This window comes from Megalobrama amblycephala, linkage group LG16, assembly GCF_018812025.1.
Source record: "Megalobrama amblycephala isolate DHTTF-2021 linkage group LG16, ASM1881202v1, whole genome shotgun sequence".
In the NCBI taxonomy this organism is placed as follows: domain Eukaryota; kingdom Metazoa; phylum Chordata; class Actinopteri; order Cypriniformes; family Xenocyprididae; genus Megalobrama; species Megalobrama amblycephala.
In genome coordinates this window covers 35,033,649-35,056,530 of record NC_063059.1, presented here as the reverse complement: position 1 = coordinate 35,056,530, position 22,882 = coordinate 35,033,649, and the positions used below count along the sequence as shown (strand labels likewise).

General features: G+C 34.9%; 1 protein-coding gene across 4 annotated transcripts in view; it reads left to right on the top strand.

Moving 5' to 3' along the window:
• rtn2a (reticulon 2a) overlaps positions 1-18,823 on the top strand; it is a 39,912-nt gene extending 21,089 nt beyond the window's left edge. For 3 of the 4 annotated variants that reach the window (XM_048161129.1, XM_048161128.1, XM_048161130.1), the window contains exons 4-10: positions 1,450-1,635; positions 9,256-9,463; positions 11,775-11,913; positions 15,143-15,212; positions 17,437-17,483; positions 17,966-18,024; positions 18,225-18,823. In XM_048161129.1, the coding sequence (XP_048017086.1) occupies positions 1,450-1,635; positions 9,256-9,463; positions 11,775-11,913; positions 15,143-15,212; positions 17,437-17,483; positions 17,966-18,024; positions 18,225-18,300 (785 nt within the window). In that variant the 3' untranslated portion in view covers positions 18,301-18,823. Of the gene's footprint in view, positions 1-1,449; positions 1,636-5,212; positions 5,364-9,255; positions 9,464-11,774; positions 11,914-15,142; positions 15,213-17,436; positions 17,484-17,965; positions 18,025-18,224 lie in introns of those variants that run through there. The other variant, XM_048161131.1, reaches the window with a different exon arrangement.
• Positions 18,824-22,882: the final 4,059 nt, after the last annotated feature.

Sequence of the window (22,882 nt, the reverse complement as noted above, 5' to 3'; positions counted from 1 at the left end):
AATTAAAATTCTGTCATCATTTACTCAGCCTCATGTTGGTCCAAACCTGTATGAGTTTCTTTGTTCTGTTGAACACAAAAGGAGATCTTTTGAAGAATGTTGGTAACCAGACAGTTGATGCTAGCCAATGACTTCCATAGTAGGGGGGGGAAAAATACAATGGAAGTCAAGGGGGTCTGTCAACCCTCTAGTTATCAACATTCTTCAAAATATCTTCTTTTTAGTTCAACATAAGAAAGAAACTCTTACAGGTTTGGAACTACATAAGGCTGAGTAAATGATGACAGAATTTTTATTTTTTTGCAATACACTATCACTTTAAGGGAACTGACACTTAAATGGAGCTGATCCATAATGGCCAATATCATAGAAACTAGGAAGTGGGCTCTTTTGTCTTTGGCCAGTAAGAAAACACCCACAAAACCCTAGAAATCAAATAGCAATGCGGTAAAAAAAATTCTCAAAATACTTTAGGAACGGGCTATTAATTAAACATACTAGAATCATGGTGGTGAGTTTTGCATGGTCATATACCACAAATAAATAAAAAAATTAAAAAATTTTTTAGAGAAAGCAGACTTTCTGTCTGTCAAATGTCTTTTTTTTTTTTTTTTTTTTTAAATATTAAGATCAGATTATATTAATATATCATACAGTATAAATTAAACTAATCAGTATAAAAATATAAATAAAAATAATTTAAATACAAATTTTAAACTAAATAAAAATTATATATATATATATATTATATAAATATTTTTTGTAAATATATATATATATATATATATATATATATATATATATATATATATATATATATTTACAAAAAATATTAAAAATGATCTTTTTTAACAATTTTAAAAAAATTACAGTGGTATAAGCAAAATGACTTTTAGAGAGAAGTATATATATATAAAGTAATAAGGTACAAGAGGCTGTGTTGTATTGTGAATAAGTCATGGCTGAAAGGCGTTGTTAGGCAAGACGCGAATGCAACCCCATTGCTTTTATAAAATGGTTACCACACAATACAAATATTAAAGCCAAAAAATATGTATCAATGCAATTTTCATGAAGTAAAATCACTAAAAGCCTTCCTTCCACCAGAAAAAATAGTCCCTGACCGTGAACAGCAACAGAAGTTACATTATTACGCCATTAGATGGCGGCAAAGACTGTCTTTATGAGTGTGTCAGTCAGTAGCGAAGACTTTTATATTGAAAAGACTGAATTGTTGTGAACACGGAACAAGACGCAACTAACAAATGCTTTGACTTGTTAAAAAAAGGATAATTGAAGTTATTGTGTAAAACAATAAAAATTATTTTTAAATAAAGTTTGTGTGTATAAAAATAAATAGAGAAGAAAAAACTTTTATTGATCCTTTGCAGTGAGTCAGTGTGTCATCAATATAATATCATGGTGAATAATTGTGGATTATGTCGGCAGTACCACAGCTTCACGGGTCAGACCCTTCTGTTGCCATGGAAACCACAGCCACCCTGCAGATGGTGGACCCATCACATTCAACGCCTCCTGCCATTGGACGTAACACTCAGGAAGAACAGATCTGTAAGCAGTGGTGCTCTACTCTCAACTTATCGGAGGGGCCAACAATTTGCATCCAGATAGCAGGTTAGACATCACTTCCCATCTCTATAATCAATTATCTGCTCCCCAAGCCTGCTTTAATTGTCATATTCTTTAGAGCCTGGTAGTTTTCTGACAGCATTTTGCTAGTCAGTATGTCAATATGTAAAATGGATCCTAGGGATATGGTTTCTCTTGTTCACAAGAAGCACAGACTTCCCACATGTGAATACAAATGCTCGTGTTTTATTGGAGATTACAGTTTCCATCTCCATGGTAACACACTCCAGGGGCTGCTTCCATAATGGGCTGATGCTACGGAGTGGATTCCTGGCCAGTCCGTCTTCATTATTCCACACAGACCAGAAAAAGCAGAGTCATGCTGTCTGTATGTGCTATACCGCTCAAAACCATTATGGTTGGCATGTGCTTCCCGTATGGTGGTTAGAAGGGCAGTGGCAAAATTGATTCTCATGGGCTAGTGAAGTGTATTGACTATAAGGAGCCATTTGTGTTCAAAACAGACATTACAGACAGTATTCATGTTACCAGTACAGAAATTGTCATCATGCAGAACAACAGATGTTCATGTTCACAATGTCAATATCATGTTACAGTACCATGCATAAGCAGAGCTGAGCTGCATAACAGGACCGTAGCAGAAAAGTAGATGCACATTAAAAACGGCACAATAAATATACATTTATTCATTTTGCAGACGCTTTTATCCAAATATATTTATCAAAACAATGAATCTCAAATTAACCACATACGTGTACACTGCAAAAAAAAAGAAAAACAAAAATCCCTTTTTTATGTTTTTTACAATGTAGTTCCAACAAAACATAATGTACAACAGACAGAACAGCTCAGGCAAGCTGAAGATTCATGGTTCTCCACAGAAAGCATATGCCATGGAGAGGAGAGGAAAATACAAAGAAAATAATAATAAAAAATTACTAATAAATAAATTGTAAAAAATGAAAGAAGTTAAAGGGTTTAGTTCACCCAAAAATGAAATTACTCACCTTCATGTCGTTCCACATCCGTAAGACCTTCATTCATCTTCAGAACACAAATTAAGATATTTCTGATAGCTTTATGAATCTTTTGTTTCGAATCAGTGGTTCGGAGCGCGTATCAGACTGCCAAAGTCACGCCTTCCAGTTTTGAACCATTGAAAATTCGAAACACTTATGATGTAACAAAGCCTCGTTTACTGAAATCATGTGACTTTGGCAGTTTGATACTCGCTCCGAACCACTGATTCGAAACAAAAGATTTGTAAAGCTTCGAAGCTTCATGAAGCAGTGTTTTGAAATCGCCCATCACTAGATATTGTTGAATAAGGTCATTATTTATTTATTTATTTATTTATTTATTTATTTATTTTATTTTTTTTGGCGCACAAAATGTATTCTTGTCGCTTCATAACATTAAGGTTGGACCACTGTAGTCACATGAACTGTTTTAAATATGCCTTTAGTAGCTTTCTGGGCATCTGAAAGTGTAAATTATTTTGCTGGCAATGCAGGCCTCACTGAGCCATCAGATTTCATCAAAAATATCTTAATTTGTGTTCTGAAGATGAACGAAGGTCTTACGGGTGTGGAACGACATGAGGGTGAGTAATTAATGACATTATTTTAATTTTTGGGTGAACTAACCCTTTAAGAAAAAAACATTATATACTTACCAAGTATTTTAGTATTTCTGCATTGGCAGATTTTCTACCTTTTTTAAGTTTAAAGAAGGTAAACACAAGCCGCAAAGACACAAAAACACTTATTTCCAGGAAACAGTATATGAAAAGAAATATTATCTTATGCAGTGTTGCTTCCTAAGTAAATGTATCAAAGATTTTAGGAATTTTTAAAAAAGTAAAAAGGGATAGTTCTGTCATGACAACTCTCTGAGTGTTTGGCATGGTAATGGTATGACATACATGAATTAACCGTATCAGATCTATACAGGTGGAGCTGGGGGAGGTGGAGGATTTCTGAAAGTGCACTGCAAACTGCTAGTGATGGGCAGATCGAGGCTTCATGAAACACTGAAGCAGTTGAATCAAATGTGCCGTAATGATTCAAGGCTTCGAAACAATCTGACACCCGTCTCCACGGTGACCCCTAGTGGTCAGAACAGTGCAAATGCAACAAAACTCAGGCCAAACATGCATTAAAAATACCCTTTAACAAATGTATTGCAAAATTTTTATTTAAAGTAAAATCAATTAAATGGAATTAACTAATCATCTAATAAGATTAAATATAGAGTGTCTGTATAATATGTGTAATTGTAATTTTTAAAGGCTTGTTTCTCTGTTCCATGGCTCAAGCTAAACAGGCCAATAAGAGATTAATAACTACCATAATTAATTTTAATTATTCTAATGTATAATTAAAACATCTACAAATGTATAAAACTGATCGGAGATCAGGTAAAACCATAGGGTAAAGCCCTAAACACTTGTTCAGTAGTTCTCAGTGAATCTGCATGATTCATGGGTTCACTTTATCATCGCCCTCTATCGGTGAACCATTGAAATTTCGAACTGTTTTGAAATGTTTCGAAACAGTGATGACGTAATGAAGCCTCGTTTACTAAAATCACGTGACTTTGGCAGTTTGATACACGCTCCGAATCACTGATTCGAAACAAAAGATTCATGAAGCTTCGGAGCTTCGTGAAGCAGTGTTTCGAAACGGCCATCACTACAAACTGCTACTGCAAACTCTGGCCAAGTATTTGAAAGTTGAACAGCAAGCTCATTGGCTGCTAATACAGCAGGAACCAATCAGCTGTGCCTTATAGAAAATGATGTGATTGCAAGCGGATTGAGTTAAGGACCTATCAGCCTGTGCCATCTAGAGTTTCATGACAGAACTTTGTATTTCACTCAAATTAAAATTCTCACCTTCATTCCAAAAACCTTCCTTGACTGACACCTTAGAAGGTATTATGGAAAAATGTCTTGCATAGTTTTTTTTTTGTCCATATACTGAAAGTCTATGGGGTTATAAATAGGGTTCTATAGAAGAGAGAAAATCATACAGGTTTGGAACAACATAAGGGTGAATAAAGGATTTTTTAAGTATTTAATTAGTCTTTTTGCATAACCTTGTCCAAACCTTTTGTGCATAAATCATTATGTTCACACTTCTAAATTTAGAATAAAATGTACAACCACTTTAAACCGACTCCAGACTTGGGTATGAAATCCATAACCTGAAAAACTTACCAATAAGCATCCTGTTGTTAACCAAAAGTCCAATGAAAATGTGGAAAAGGGGAAGGAAAATGAGGATAGAAGAACAAAGAATTACATATTATATATAGAATATATATTATGCATTATCGTCTATTTCAATAGAAAAAAGTGTCTGTACATTGCTTTAGTATAATTTGCCCTCATAAAAGTGGTTGTATAATGCGTAAAGTCTAGTAATGTTACTCGGTGAGTACATGTTTTAAATTTACAGTGGTACATCGTTAATTAGTGTAAACTGATCTCAGGTAGATGTACAGTATGTACAATGTATTTATGAGCGAGTGCATTTGTATCCTCCCACTATGTCAGTCTAACTGCCTCTGTCTTCTTTAATGGGGCGGGCACAATTGTGCAGACTTATTTTTGGGTCGTTGGGCCAGGGGGGTTGCTGACAGTGCAGGCCCAGCCAAAAACAGCTTGAGGGGTTTTCAGGGAAGATCAGGGACATAGACACAGGCCAGAGAGGGATCAGCCCATGAAGACTCCAAAATGACCAGTAAAGGTGAGGGATCAGGAAATACACACAACTGGTGCTTTCAGAATATGATTGCCACCATAGAGAATCATTTAAGCTGAGTGCACTTAGTGAGCTTTTATTCCTGTCCGAACCACATAGCAAAGAGTTGGAAGTTTAATCCTGTGCTGTAATTTCAGTCGAGTTTATAATATTGTTTTTATGGTTTATGTGTGGTATTTCATGATACTAGAAGTTGTGTGTTTGTGTATGACATGGAGAATGAATGAAAATGGAGTGTTTTTGTATCCATTCAGAAGTTTAACTTCATAATTCATACCTAGATTGTGTGTGGATATGTGTTTTATGTATGTACAATATGTATTTGATGGGCATGAATGTATTAATCTATGAAAGGTGGGTGTTATTAGTTATTATTTACTAACTCTAACCCTATACTTGATTCTGATTGGCCAATTGCAGCTTTCACTTGTCAGATATTTTGTACAATGACTGCTAAACGTCAACCATTGAAAGCGACTGATTTTCCTACATAACTGTGCTACTTTCATATATGTTTTGCATTACTCTGTGGTATATTTCTTCAACTAAAATCAATATTTCACAAACATTTATTTATTTATTTGGTAAGTAGCTGTGTAATACTGTAAGTGGGATAATGTAGTCAGATAGTCATTACCACAAAGTAAAACCCTTCAGGATGATACCGATCACTTTGTCTGGGTTGCGATTTAGTGATAATGACAAGCATTTATAAACATACTTTTGCTCCTAACATTTTGAAAATATACTGGTTAATCATTTTCATTCAGTCTGAAAGTACACAATTTGCTCCTTTTTAGAAACTAGTTTAGGATGTCATTAGCTTTGCGTTTGTTTACAGATAGTCATACTGCCTAAGCTGACAAACTTGCTAAAGCTAACCACGTCACATAAGTCAGTACTTAGGCCACCTGGCATGACAATAGAGAGTTGTGTCTAAAGCTAGGGGCTTTTTACACATTACGTTGATGTTATAAATAGTACATCCACCTGCTGCTAGGTCCACCATTCAGAGTTGCACGACAGACATGAATGGTATTAGCGCTGAGGTAATTCTGAATGGATTAGCCACAGTATTAGCCTGTGAGCTATTGCTTTGCTTGTACGAGTTCCTTTAGGCAGTGCACAGAGAGTGTATAAAACTGACTTTATAACACTGAGAAGTGGCTGTGATTTAAAAAGTAAAGCTTCTAGGACAGTATGTTATGTGTGGTTCTTGAAGCCCTGAGACTATTGATAGGCAATGGGATACAGTTTGAGTGTTGTCAGCAGGTGCTTTAAGAGACCACTTTAAATTCTTAGTTTCTCTTCCTTCTACACTGACTAAAAATAGCCACGGTCAGCCCAAAAGACTCCTTGCAGTTTGTCTTCCTGTCATCAATAAGTTAAACCACCCCACCCACTCATTTAGCCTTGACATTTCTACCTTTTTTTAAAGTTTTGATTCACATTTATCTACATTGCATCTTTACAGTGCTTGCAAAGCATAACTGTATTGATATATTCCTCTATGTAACATTCTGTTTCGGCATTTGTTTAAAAAATAGATTTCTAAACAAAGGTTTGGGAGGAGCTAGTGTAGTTAATCTAATCTTGCAGATCATTACGCAAGAATTTAGCCTATAAACAGCTGCTTAACTCACTAGTGTCACTCCCTGTCCTGCCTTATATCTGTCCATTTGTTACTAACTTAATTTATAAAGTTATTCATACATTTTTTTTTCCCTGAGAATGTTACACTTTAAGATTTAAGATTCTGTTCTGCAAAGGTTTGTCTCCATCCATTTGTCTCAAATCTCTTATTGAGTGCAACTAAAAATCCCATTCATTTTCTCCATAGGGGAATTGATTTTTTATGATAACTTATAAAACATTAAAGACAGATCTACTGTGAGCCACAATGTTGTTAATCAGTGCTATGTGCTTTTGTTGAAGCAATAAGGCTCAATTTTTTCAATGCATTTTTTAATCTTGTTTAACAGTGCAATTGCTGGTGATAAACTACTTTTTCCATGGTTTTGCAAAAATATTGGCTAGTCATGCCAAAACAACACTTTTAACACTCACTGCAGTAAACTTAATTTATAGTTTCCATTTACATATCCAGCATTTTTAAATCAATAGTTTTACATTTATCCATTTTTTTTTTATTATTTGATTGTCATTCGCAATGCTTCATGGGATTGTAGTTCTTTCCCTCACTAAAGCTAAAGGATTAGTTCACATTGAAATGAAAATTAGCCCAAGCTTTACTCACCCTCAAGCCATCCTAGGTGTATATGACTTTCTTTTTTCTGATGAACACAATCTGAGAAATATTAATAAATATCCTGACGCATCTGAGCTTTATAATGGCAGTGTATGGGATCAATGAGTATGAGCTGAAGAAAGTGCTTCCATCCACATCCATTAATTATAAACTTGTACTCCACACAGCTGTTTCAATCTACATCCATTCATCATAAATATGTGCTCCACGCAGCTCCGGGGGGTTAATAAAGGCCTTCTGAATCAAAAAGATGCGTTTGTGTAAAAAAATATCCATATTTAAACAAGTTATGACGTAAACGAGCCACCTTCTGTATTCAACGTATGCAGAAAGTGTAAAACTCTTGCAGATCACAAAGATTACGCTACATCCTATGCCTTCCCTATTCAACTTACGGAAAAAGTGTAACTGACGCAACACCAGTTTACACTTTCTATGTAACTTCAATACAGAAGGTGGTCTGGCGGAAGCTACATATTTTACTTCATAACTTGTTTAAATATGGATATTTTCGCTTCAGAAGGCCTTTATTAACCCCCCGGAGCTGCGTGGAGCACATATTTATGATGGATGGATGTAGATTGAAACAGCTGTGTGGAGTACAAGTTTATAATTAATGAAAGTGGATGGAAGCACTTTCTTCAGCTCATACTCATTGATCCCATACACTGCCATTATAAAGCTCAGATTCGTCAGGATATTTATTAATATTTCTGTGATTTTGTTCATCAGGAACAAGAAAGTCATATACACCTAGGATGGCTTGAGGGTGAATAAAGCTTGGGCTCATTTTCATTTCAAAGTGAACTAATCCTTTAATTACACAGTCATAGTCTTTTTATCCAATTTCCACCTAATTTTTTTCTTCAAACCACTGTTTGTAATTTTGTATTTCACACTGTTTCTGGTAGATTTGGTTCATGGCTTATAACGCTTTAAGGGCTATTTAAAAATCCCTATGGGAACAATACTTCTTGAACCATTCCTGCTGAAAAAGCGGGCAAGCACATAATTGGCCAAACTAAGACATGCTTCTGGGACAACATCCTTCGGTTTCTATCATCCACTAAAGGGCCTATCCCTAACCTTGCCCTAAATGATAGGTAGATAAGGATGTTAAGCATTAAGCCTAACCTTAAAATCTGATTGGTTGATCTGAATGTTGCAGGGCCAACAAGTATGTTGATCCAAACACATGTCCTACTTGGGTAAATAAGCTTCTCATCCAATTTATTAGAGGTGCTCACACAACCCCAAGTGTTAAACTTTGACATGTCCCAGACTGTTTGTGACTAACAGACGTGAATGATACCTCTAATTATATGACTTGTTTAGGAGAGCCATGCTATTATGTTTCTTGGTGACATTGAAGGAGTACATTGGAGTATTTTGAGAACACTGGAGGAGTAAAATGTCATAGAGACGTATGATGTTTAAGAAACCACCCTGAATATCTATAGCATCCACAAAGCAACTCCCTGGAAACCACCCACAGCACTCTAGCATCCACTCAAATCTAGTTTCATCTGCTTTTGTTTGTCTTTAGGAAACCACTTGTAGTCTAGACTTGTAGTTTTAAACCCCAAACCTTTTTCTACCTCCTTGTAGTAATGGACCTGATCTACTGGAAGGATATGGAGCGGACGGGGATGGTGTTCACAGGGCTGGTGGTGGGGCTGCTGTCTCTGTTCCAGCTGAGCATCATCACTGTGGTGTCCACTCTCTCCCTGGCCATCATCTGCTTCACCATCTCAGTCAGAATCTACTACAAACTTCTGCATGTGCTCCAGCTGGGAGATGGAGTACACCCCTTCCAGTGAGTCTCTCATCTCTTCTCCGGTTTTTAATTACTTGATTCCAGATATTTTCATAACATGTTCTCACCTTAGTGCAAATGCACCATGAACAGAGGATTTGGTTGTAGTACAGTATTAAGTGTGGGTCCCTTTACATTTTGGCATGATTTTCTTTTTGATTTTAAATACTATGTCAAACAAGGACTATCTTCAAGTGATGTGCCTTCTCAAGCTAAAACAATATTGTTTAATATGATGGGATTTAACAGTGCCTTGAGAATAGTAACAGGATTGACAGTCTAGTTTAAATGGTTAGTTCAGCCAAAACTGAAATTTCTGTCATTAATTACTCACCCTCATGTTGTTCGTTCCACGCCCGTAAGACCTTCGTTTTTTGGGTGAACTATCCCTTTAAGTATTGTTATATCGCTCCTGCATCCTATTCTTCTGCAGTCCAGAATAGCAGCACAGCTGAAAGGTTTGTTTGAGCTGCGCCCACTACTGTACAGGCGTGGATTTGCATTTCTTTCTTTCAGCCTGAGGCTTATTCTTTTCTCTTTTGCTGTGAAAGGACCTTTACATTTGCCAAAAATATATAAAAAATAAATAAAAAAGACATATATTTTATATATATATATATATATATATATATATATATATATATATATATATATATATATATATATATATATATATATACACAGTACAGTCCAAAAGTTTGGAACCACTAAGATTTTTAATGTTTTTAAAAGAAGTTTCGTCTGCTCACCAAGGCTACATTTATTTAATTAAAAATACAGTAAAAAACAGTAATATTGTGAAATATTATTACAATTTAAAATAACTGTGTACTATTTAAATATATTTGACAAAGTAATTTATTCCTGTGATGCAAAGCTGAATTTTCAGCATCGTTACTCCAGTCTTCAGTGTCACATGATCCTTCAGAAATCATTCTAATATGCTGATTTGCTGCTCAAGAAACATTTATGATTATTTTCAATGTTGAAAACAGTTGTGTACTTTTTTTTTTCAGGATTCCTTGATGAATAGAAAGTTCAAAAGAACAGCATTTATCTGAAATACAAAGCTTCTGTAGCATTATACACTACCGTTCAAAAGTTTGGGGTCAGTAAGAATTTTTATTTTAATTTTTTTGAAAAGAAATTAAAGAAATGAATACTTTTATTCAGCAAGGATGCATTAAATCAATCAAAAGTGGCAGTAAAGACATTTATAATGTTACAAAAGATTAGATTTCAGATAAACACTGTTCTTTTGAACTTTCTATTCATCAAAGAATCCTGAAAAAAAATATTAGCATATTAGAATGATTTCTGAAGGATCATGTGACACTGAAGACTGGAGTAATGATGCTGAAAATTCAGCTTTGCATCACAGGAATAAATTACTTTGTGAAATATATTCAAATAGAAAACCGTTATTTTAAATTGTAATAATATTTCACAATATTACTGTTTTTTACTGTATTTTTAATTAAATAAATGTAGCCTTGGTGAGCAGACAAAACTTCTTTTAAAAACATTAAAAATCTTAGTGGTTCCAAACTTTTGGACTGTACTGTATATATATTTGTTTTGTTATTAAAAAACAAACCAGCAAGCACAGCTCAGGTGAGAAAAAGTAATGCAAAAGTAACACATTATTTTGCATAAAAAACTAAGTGTGCAGTGTTCACTTGATTTATATCAATTTTTACACACATAATAAATGTCCCTCAGTTGTGTCATTTCCATTGTGACCAAAATTTTTGCACTTAATGAAGTTCTTCAAAAGTCAATGAAGAGCTTGAGAATTTTTTTTAATTTTAAATTTTTTGATTGCATGTCACTTGTGATCAAGTTGCTGTTTTGTCAAAAATATTATTTAATTGTATTCAGGATACATAAAATGCTAGCTATGGAATTAGCCTTAGAAAGGGGAAAAAATCATTGTATTAAAAAATGTAAATTTCTAACACAGAACACGATTAAACACAATATATGATACATGCATTTTCTGTAAAGCTGCTTTGAGAATTGTGAATTGAATTGAATATGAGATGTGATGGAAATTGCACGGTGGTGGGTTCAGAAAAAAATTACAGTATTCTTCTATGATGCCACTGTTGGACATTATTAGAAGACAAATTAATGAACTCGTGAGAGTGTGAAAAGATTATTTTCAAAGGGACAAAAGAGCAACTGTGCAACTTTTGAAGAAGAAACTATTGGCTATACTTTGGATAAATGCGTCTTCTTGATGCCAAAAATAACTACATTTAATATCTGTGTTTACGGCCGGCTCTCTGTATGCATTGGTGTGCTGCAGGTCATATCTAGACTTGGACATCAGTTTAAGTGGAGAAGAGGCTCAGCACTATGTGCAGAGGGGTATCGTGCTGTCCTGCTCTGCCGTGGACACACTGAGGAACCTCATCTTTGTGGGCAACCTGTTCAACTCACTCAAGGTGAGGCCTGGGAATTAATAGTCTTTGTATAAAATTCATTCATCTTAACACCCATATCCTGAATCTGTGTGATACAACAGTGATATTCCACATTCATAAAATAGAGTCATCGCTCTCTTAGTATTTTAATGTTTTTTTCTTTCTTTCTTTCTTTCTTTCTTTCTTTCTTTCTTTCTTTCTTTCTTTCTTTCTTTCTCTCTCTGTGACAGAACAATGATTCACATTGTTTTGTGCTCTGTAGTGCCTGTCATAAGAGATTTTTTCATATCTTCTTCTCTTGTCCGCTTCTATTTATTAAATTCTCATTTTATCTTTTTTGATATCCTCTTATATTCAGTACCTGAATGTGCCTTTTGTTTTGTTTTTCTTTCTTCATCCTCCTGGGAAAACCCTTAGAAACACATTTTAATGAGAAACACCTTTGAAATGTTTCATTGTCATATTTCATAGGAATATTTTTTTTTTATCACTATTGACCTGTAGTGTCTCCCCAACAGGAAGAATCCAAATAATTTTTTTCTTGCTTTTACATTTACATGATGAATAAGCATCATGTCATTTACATGATACATAAAATGAACTCTACATCAAATACTAATTATAATTACAAAATAACATACCTAATTGTTTCTGTTTCCATGAAATTCATATATCCAAAGATGTTTTCATGACATCTGTAGCAAGTAAAAAAGGTCCTCTACAGAGGGCAAAAATGAGTTTTCATTATTTCAAGCCTCTCAGCTGTGCACTTAACAGCTGCCACTCTAAATACACTCAAGACTTAACACATTAAATACTTCTGACAGTGTTTTAGGGTGTATTTTCAGGCATCAGACTTGACAGACAGTATTATTTTTATCCTCTACCATAAAAGTTAGGATAAAAACACAATGGCAATTCATAATCCATTATTTTCTCTCAAAAATAATGCATTATAAATTGCTATTGTGTTTTTATGATAGAGTTTTACACCTGAAAACAGAAAAACAAAGCAGTAAATAAACATTAAATACAGTGAATATATTGAGCTCTAACATTAATATGGATAGCATATCTCATTTACATATATATATATATATATATAAGTGTTGGAAGAATTTGATGAGAATTTGAGATTTTGGCATCTTGCCAATCTGAGCACAGTTTGAGACATAGTTGAGATCTCTTCTGATTCTAGCAGAGACGTATAAAAAATGAAATTCACATTTAAAGGCACCATATGTAATTTTCGCCACTAGAGGTCGCTTATTCAAAACAAAGGCGTAGCTTGATGCCTTGATTTCGGGGAATCATGGGAGGTGTTGTCTTCATGTCTACAGCTGGTGGAAAAGAATTCAACAGGACTCGGGCATAAATCATATTAATGGATAAGCTAATGTATCAAAGATGTATTAACATTACTGTAGTATGAAGCAAGGTGAAAATGGCCGAAAGCCGTTGGAGTGGAACGAGGCCCGGCTCGAGAGCAGCGGTGGTTTTATTATGCCGCAGACGAGCGCTTCCGCTTCTTCCGGTTATGCGTATGTGGGGTAACGCAGCGCTGTTTTATCATATTTTGTGTGTTGAAAGTTGTTATAGTGCTTCTCTGTGCGTTCGCTCTGCGGCTAGAACCACATTAGGCATGGTAAAACATGATACTTGCAGAAAATCAAGAAAACGAGATTTAAACAATAAGATTTATTGTGTTTAGCTATATAACAACATTAGTTTTCTGTCGATGAATGCATCAAAATAGCTGCTCACCTGTCTAATAAAACACAATATATATATTAAAGCGTCTTTGGTGTTTCCATGGTTTATACAAAATTAAGGAAAAGGAAACAAACGCACTACCATCTGAGGTGTCAGTCAGGAGAGATGAATTAAAATTAAAATTAAATTTATTCTTGTCATGTATATTGGACAGTTTTTTAGAATACTTAATTAATTGATTGTATATTTGATTGGGATTAATTGTATGCACCTGTTGATTGTCTATTTATGCTCTTTCCACTTGGAGTGAAATTATACCTTGACAAAGGCTTTTTGCCGAAACGTTAGTAAATAAACTATTCGCAAGTTGAGTGTGCGGTCATATTTTTTATATACATTTTATACAAAATTAAACCTTAAATCAAGCAACGAGGGTATGATTGATATAATTGATTATTGATAGGCGACGCACGGACTTGGTCCGTGTCCTGGTTAAAATTGCTTATTTCTCTAGATTAAAAACATTCTTGGAAACATTTGAGATAATGTAAGTACATATGTCAACAAAATATATAACATCGTTCTAGTGGTTTTTGTATATTTTAATCCAAATATTTTACATATTGTGCCTTTTAATCTCAATTATCAAATCAGTTAAGAAACTCTAAATGTCTTAGGCAGATATGACTGGTTTCATTCCAGTCCTATCCAGTTAAAGCACTGTTTTTTCCCTCTTTTTAACATTTAAATACCGTCACTCACCTCGTCATCTTCGACTACAGTCCAGCAGCACAGGTGGTAAAACGTTGACCCTCCTCCTCCCTAGCTCCACCTGTCTATTACTGCTTTATATGTTTTTAGTTTTTATAAAATAAAATATAATTTTTCACAATATAAAATCTTTGTAAACTATCCAAGAATTGTCCTAACTGAATTGATGTCTAGCAGAAAAATCTCTTTATTTCTTTAGTGATTTCTATTTCTTTTACAGTTTTATGATCTTGTAAATGTGTTTCTACTTTATTTTCTATGAACACAATCCTGATAAGTTTTTATATTTTTGAATACACTTTGATCATAAATCGATGATTATTAAAGTGTCTTTTAGACACGTCTAAACTGATAAATTCAGCCTAGCACTGCAGAGTCTTCAGCTGAAACTCTTCAGTCCTCAAGTTTCTGGGGGTCACCTAGAGTCACAGTATGACCTGTGTGGTATGTGACATGGGACACATGTGGTCTTCTGTAGTATGAGACGAGAGGACACAAGAGGGTCTTGTCCTAAGTGCAGTTTCCAGTTTCAGACTTGGTGACTAGAAACTCCTGACTGAGAGATATAAGAGGAAAGATTTTCTCTACGGGCCAGAAGCACAGTGTTAGATAACAATCTCACAATCATCACATCCTGCTGTGGATGTCACATTCTGACAGAATGCTGAAGTGGCTTGTGGAGTCAGATTTGTGTTTTCTATATTTACTGATTTGTATACACAAACATTTAGGAATCGAGTAATGAAATGTTTGTTGTTATTCCCAGTTCTTGTTCCTGATGTATCTGGTCACGTTCCTGGGAAACCTCTGCAATGGCCTTACCTTGCTCATCATCGGTATGTTGTCCATGTTTTACAACTTTTATTTTTTAGTTAAGCTGTGTAACTTGCAGTCTGTAGTTATTCTATAATTTGCAAATCTACACATATATATATAGAGTGGCCTCAAAAATATTTGAACACTTTTGTATTACATCACATTAAACTATGAACTTTCCACTAAAGTTTGACAACCACAATACTTTTTGCCTGTATGGGACCTGATTTACTAAAGAAGGCAAATTAGCGTGAGACCACAATCCCATAAAAGTGCAGTGGGAGTGGAAAGTTCTGCAGGTGATCTACTGACAATGTGTAAATTAAAGAACACAGACGCAGCAGCTCATTTCCATAATGACCAACACAATCTACCAAGAGCAGCACAAAACTATCGCAGCCATGTCAAGCACAAATTGGGTTAAGACATGCTTTTTTCAGTGATCAAAATGCTTTAAAGGTGCCCTAGAATTAAAAATTGAATTTATCTTGGCATAGTTGAATAACAAGAGTTCAGTACATAGAAATGACATACAGTGAGTCTCAAACACCATTGTTTCCTCCTTCTTATATAAATCTCATTAATATGTACGCCCCCAATATTTGCATATGCCAGCTCATGTTCAAGGCATTAGACAAGGGCAGCCAGTATTAACGTCTGGATCTGCACAGCTGAATCATCAGACTAGGTAAGCAAACAAGGACAATAGCGAAAAATGGCAGATGGAGCAATAATAACTGACATGATCCATGATATCATGATATTTTTAGTGATATTTGTAAATTGTCTTTCTAAATGTTTCGTTAGCATGTTGCTAATGTACTGTTAAATGTGGTTAAAGTTACCATCGTTTCTTACTGTATTCACGGAGACAAGACTGTCGTTATTTTCATTATTAAACACTTGCAGTCTGTATAATTCATAAACACAACTTCATTATTTATAAATCTCTCCAACAGTGTGTTATGTTAGCTTTAGCCACGGAGCACTATCAAACTCATTCAGAATCAAATGTAAACATCCAAATAAATACAATACTTACGCGATTAGACATGCTGCATGACGAACACTTTGTAAAGATCCATTTTGAGGGTAATATTAGCTGTGTGAACTTTGTTTATGCTGTTTAAGGGAAGCGCAAGCTCCGTGGGCGGGGAGCGTGAGCATTTAAAGGGGGCGCAGCCTAAATCGGCTCATATTTAATGATGCCCCAAAATAGGCAGTTAAAAAAATTAATAAAAAAAAAAATCTATGGGGTATTTTGAGCTGAAACTTCATAGACACATTCTGGGGACACCTTAGACTTATATTACATCTTTTAAAAAGACGTTCTACGGCACCTTTAAAATACCAGTAAATTGACTACCGCAAAATGTTGCGTGACTTATTTATTTAAAAACTCCTACAAATGCACATGCAGTAAGGTCAGATGCAAAAATAACTGTCCATGCTTTTTTATTGCTAATTTTTTACTGAATGTCTTTTCACAGTTGTTTAACACAGAAAGAGGGTTTGCGCTGGTGTAAGCTGTTAGTAAATCTGGCCCTATATCTATTTAAAGGTGCAGTAAGTGATTTCTGAAAAACACTGTTGAAACTTGTAGCCAATCAGCAATAGGGGGCGTGTCTACTCATGATGGGGGCGGAGAGAGAGAGAGCAAGAGGGAGATTTGAAGAATGACTGTAGAAAGGGAGATAGCTGAGAGACATTACAAAAGAGAAAAGATCATAGGAATATCACTGAAAAAAGAAGGTTATGATCAGGCAAGAGCTTTAGGATTCATGTTAATATTAGAAAAGCTTTCCAGTGCTGGAGAGACCGAAGTGTGAAGGCCTGAAAACGGACGCCGAGGTTGCGTTGTTTCTGCTCCATACATGAGTAACATTGATTTTGAGTGTGTGCTGCTGGTGACTAACAGTGAACAATTTGGGGGCGGAGCAATGAAGGGAGGGGTATGTTTGTTTGGGTTGATTTCAAATATCAACAACGATTCTCAGAAATTGCCTACTGCACCTTTAAACCTAATATATATTTTTTAAAAACCTAAAGTTCTTTTTGTGAAACATTGTGCTTGCAATGTGTATTTTTGCATATTTTTTTTAAATATATGTAACATTTTATCTAATGTTTTGTATTATCTAATGCAATGACATTCAGACAGTATACAGTATTAGTGATGCTTTATGAGAAGTTAATGCTGAAATGCTTTTCTAACTAGTTCTCTTGTCATCATGTGATGTCCAGGTGTGATTGCTGTCTTCTCTGTCCCTCTGTTTTACACAAGACACCAGGTAACACAATCTCTATGGGCTACAATGAAAGTGGCATCTCATGCATATTCATGTATTTCTCTGTATACTTTCGTCAGAGAGTATTTTCTTATTCAAAAGCCTGTATGTAATACTGTATATCCACCTTTTTCCACTTTAATGCTGTGAAAATTAATATAACAATATTACAATATACAAATATAATATAATATAATGCAGTTTAATTAAACCCATAAAAACCTTCATTTTGCATGAAAGAAGAACTTGGACTTTGTTTTACAACTGTTTCTATATATCTATCTATATATCTGTATATATATATCAAATAATTGCAATTAAATCAAATTAGATGATTAATTAATCATCGCAACAGGCCTAGTAGTGGATTTGTCTCAGCAAATATTGATATATGAAGCTAATTTCAGCATATAGTGCAATTAGTTTTTATAGACAGCCTTAATGTTAACACATGTATAGCAGCTCATGTCACTCCTCTTTTACAGGACAAAGTGGACAGCTGCTTTGTAGCAGTACAAACCCATTTTGACAACATAAAGGACTTGTGAGTATAGCGCCATCTGTTGGAAGCAATAATTTATATATTCCTTTAATATATCAGTGCTCCATTGAGACTCATGTTATTTGTGTAGTTTAATGGCTAGATCTGATTTCTATTAACCAATAAACAAACATTAGTTCTCTAAATCTATTACAGAGCACAAATGATACTCTACTTCAATTGTGTTTTTGTCTGTTGAACAGCCTTCGTCGCCTGGCCCAGGGTGGCGGACCACCCCTGGATCCCACCCCCGGTGGAGCTAAACCCAAAGCCCATTGAGGAGGAACTACACGCTGTCACTCAAAAATGTCTTAATTAGCAGTTTGTGCTCAGAGTCCCGCCTCTGCAACGGTGGCACAGGGCCTTAAATGAGAGGAAATACGGTTTAAAGGAGGGAGGACCATGCAAAGAACAATCTTGGATGAAAATCAAATCAAATGGAATTTAACAAGTTAAAGACATGTTTTCATTTCCACATTTCAGTGCGAGTATGAGTGTATGAATGAAAGACAGTTCACTAAGATACTTGAGTCACCCATACAATAACGGAGAGTTGTCTGAACAAACATGGATGACTTCAGTGAAGTAACAGCAGTGAAAATGTGAATCAGAGCTTTTTGAATCCAGATTGACTGCAGTTCGACTGGCAGAAACATAACGCAGGACCAGTTTCAAGATGGGGTTTTTACTTCTGACAGTCTCACATTGTGTTTGTGTGTGAGTGTGTGTGAATGTGTGGGCAGCTTAAGCCTGTTAAAGTACCTAAGAGCTATTAAAACCACAATGTTATTTTCTTTTCCAATGTTTTGTTTCCTTGGTGTTATTTGAGTGTAAATTTGATTCCATGCCAAAGCGAATCACACTTATCCACTGTCAGAGGGTTTGCTGTATTAAAGATCCAAAGATGATACAGAATGAACGGTGAAACCATATTTAATAAACACAAAGAGCAAGACTACACAATTCACAACGTTATCACAAGACAAAAGACTGAGGACGACAGAAGTCTGCATTAATCCAGATACATTTGTAAACGGTGTTTTTGTTTCAAAACGCTCCCCGTCCACATTCGCGTTTTCATTCATTTTCCAAATGTTGCTCGTCCACACTGAAATGTCTGAAAATGCTTAAATGTCCTTACTGCACATGCGTAAAATGTAATAAAAGCTCACAAGATGATACAGAGAGAGTTTTAAAAATGAATTAAAAAAAATCTATGGGGTATTTTGAGCTGAAACGTCACAGACACATTCAGGGGACACCTTAGACTTATATTACATCTTTTAAAAAGAAGTTCTAGGGCACCTTTAAAAAACATCACAGAATAGTGCATAAGTACGTAAATTGGGACGCACCTATTGTATCACCTGAATAGCAACATGCTAACATGCTAAACACCGAAAACTTTGCCTAGACAAGCAGCATACTTTTTTATTTAGAAAATGTGAAGATTTTACATTTGTTAAGGTGACCTCTAATAGCTGGAAGAGTGGATGCTGTATTTATTATTGTCTGATAAAGTCATAATAAAAGAATAAAAGGGGGAAACTGGTTGAATAGCTGCTAATGGCCTTCTTGTTTCACCAATTACATGTTGCCCTTTTGACTAAAGGCCATGAATGCAATAATGCTACAACGTTTCCACAGCCATTTACAGTGGAAGTTTTACAATGATGGTCAGCAAGACAATCCACATAATGCCCTCCCTCCCCCTCCATTTTAAATAACATCAGGAAGCCTTTAAGCCTTAAAAGGTTAGTCACAGGCATGAGTGGATGCTGATAGCAGGCCCTACTTCCTTTTTATGTGTTGTAGTTTCACTTTTCACTTTTTTGTTTAGTATGTTTTGCAATATTGAGAACTTTCTTTTAGGCCAGAAAAACACAATTTAAGATTTTGGGACCGTTTTCTTCTTGCAGTTACAGTGAAAGAGGGACTCACTGAGGCTTTCAAATTTTTCAGTCTTGTTGCAAGAAAACACATATAACCTACCCATATAAAATGACTGTTTCGTGGTGAAATCCAGTCAAATCAGCTTGAGAGTTAAAAAAAAACCTCCCCTTTTTTTGAGTTTTTCACTCAAATTCACTGCGTTGGTTTGAAAAAGTGACTTCTAGGGCTGTTTTGTGTATCGTTTTACTGACATTTTTTACCCGTGATATTTCGCTTATCTGATTCGCTAGGCCTATATGCGCCTTTAAGGTGCCGTAGAACGTTCTTTCACAAGATGTAATATAAGTCTAAGGTGTCCCCTGAATGTGTCTGTGAAGTTTCAGCTCAAAATACCCCATACATTTTTTTAATTAATTTTTTTAACTGCCTATTTTGGGGCATCATTAACAATGCGCCGATTCAGCGTGCGGCCCCTTTAAATCTCTCGCTCCCTGCCTATAAGTGCAGTTATACAGTGAATAAACAAAGTTCACACAGCTAATATAACCCTCAAATGGATCTTTACAAAGTGTTCGTCATCATGGGAGTATAGTATTTATTTGGATGTTTACATTTGATTCTGAATGAGTTTGATGGTGCTCCGTGGCTAAAGCTAACATTACACACTGTTGGAGAGATTTATAAATAATGAAGTTGTGTTTATGAATTATACAGACTGCAAGTGTTTAAAAATGAAAATAGCGATGGCTCTCTTGTCTCTGTTAATACAGTAATAAACGATGGTAACTTTAACCACATTTAGCAGTACATTAGCAACACGCTAACGAAACATTTTGAAAGACAATTCACAAATATCACTAAAAATATCATGGATCATGTCAGTTATTATTGCTCCATCTGCCATTTTTCGCTATTGTCCTTACTTGCTTACCTAGTCTGATGATTCAGCTGTGCACATCCAGACGTTAATACTGGCTGCCCTTGTCTAATGCCTTGAACATGGGCTGGCATATGCAAATAGCGTACATATTAATGATCCCGACTGTTACGTAACAGTCGGTGTTATGTTGAGATTCGCCCGTTTTCCGGAGGTCTTTTAAACAAATAAGATTTACATAAAAAGGAGGAAGCAATGGATTTTGAAACTCAATGTATGTCTTTTCCATGTACTGAACTCTTGTTATTCAACTATGTTGAGGTAAATTCAATTTTTGATTCTAGGGCACCTTTAACACATGCTCATATACCTTATTATCAGACATTATTAAGTTATAAAGTGTGATTTCAGACATATACAGTATGATTCGTTTAGCATCAATTTACATGCAGATTTTTTTTTCTTATAGGCTACATAAAATATCCGAATAATGCTCTCCCTGCTGAAAAAACAGCATATGCTAGTTAAGGTAGGTTTTGGAGCTGGTATGCTGGTTTGAGCTGGTTTCTCCTGGACGGACCAGCATAGGACCAGCACTTGACCAGCATAAACCAGCTCAAACCAGCATACCAGCTCCAACCTACCTTAACCAGCATATGCTGTTTTTTTCATGGTCAGTTAATTCAAATTCAGTACTTGAACACAGTTTCTCTCCATCGCTTAACCTGAATACATTATAATAGAATCAGATTAGAATATAATATAATCACTTACAGGGTTTGTCCCGATGTGAAGGTCATGCTGATTGCTGTACTTAGTACTTTACCCAGATATGTGCTGTCTTTAGAGCAACTTTCCTATCACCTCTGCCTTTCATATGGCCATAAAGACCTTTTCAGAGCTTATCACAGGATAATAGGCTATACCTTACCTTAAAGTGTAATGAGACCATTTATACAGTAGATGTGAAGCATTAACTGGACAAAAATCAATTTCCATCTCCAAATTCATTGATGACATTACTATGCTATTTAGTTTTATTTTAGTAAAACATAGTAGACTATATATTAAGCATAATTGCATGAAACTTGATATGCTAAAAGAAAAAAACAATAAAAACGACTTAATGATATTGTCTGTCAGTTATTTGGCATCACTTGGTTTCATAACATGCATGCATATGGCTACATTCATTTCTCAAACTTAAATAGCTAATGTTGACCACTAGCTGGCAGAAAAGATCAGTTTAAAACTCACCAAAAGGAGAAGAGTAACAGAATCAAATCAAATGTAAAATAAAAGCCAGTTTTACTCAAAAAAGTAATTAATTAGCCTACTAGCTACTAATTAAATAGTGTAGTTCTCTAAAAAGTGTCTCTAAAAAGTACTGCATTACTTAATACTAATTACTTTCTAAATCCCATATTAAACAGTTGAACAATACAAGGATGGACATGAAACTGCTCTTTTAATTTTTTCAAATAAATTAAATTGCATAAATTAATCTTAAACTAACCAAAGTTTTAAAGAGAGAACATTAAACATTAAAAACATACATTTTAACAATTGATGTTAAACTTTATATAGAAATGTATAGTCTATCTATAGCCTATTTAATGCAATTATATCAGAAGTAACTGTAATTTAATTAATTATTATTAATAAGAGTAATCCCTTTACTTTTTCATAGGAAAAGTAATTACAAATTACATTCAATTCTGCTACTAAAGTTTAAAGGATTAGTTCACTTTCAAATAAAATTTTCCTGATAATTTACTCACCCCCATGTCAACCAAGATGTTCATGTCTTTCTTTCTTCAGTTGAAAAGAAATTAAGGTTTTTGATGAAAACATTCCAGGATTATTCTCCATATAGTGGACTTCAATGGACCCCAAACAGTTGAAGGTCAAAATTACAGTTTACAGCGATCCCAGATGAGAAATAAGGGTCTTATCTAGAGAAACCATCACTCATTTTCTAAATTTTTTTTTAAAAATTATGTTTTAACCATAGATGCTCATCTTGAACTAGCTCTCTTCTTCTTCTTCTCTATTTGAATTCCAGCAGTGTAGATGCTGCTAAGAGTATTA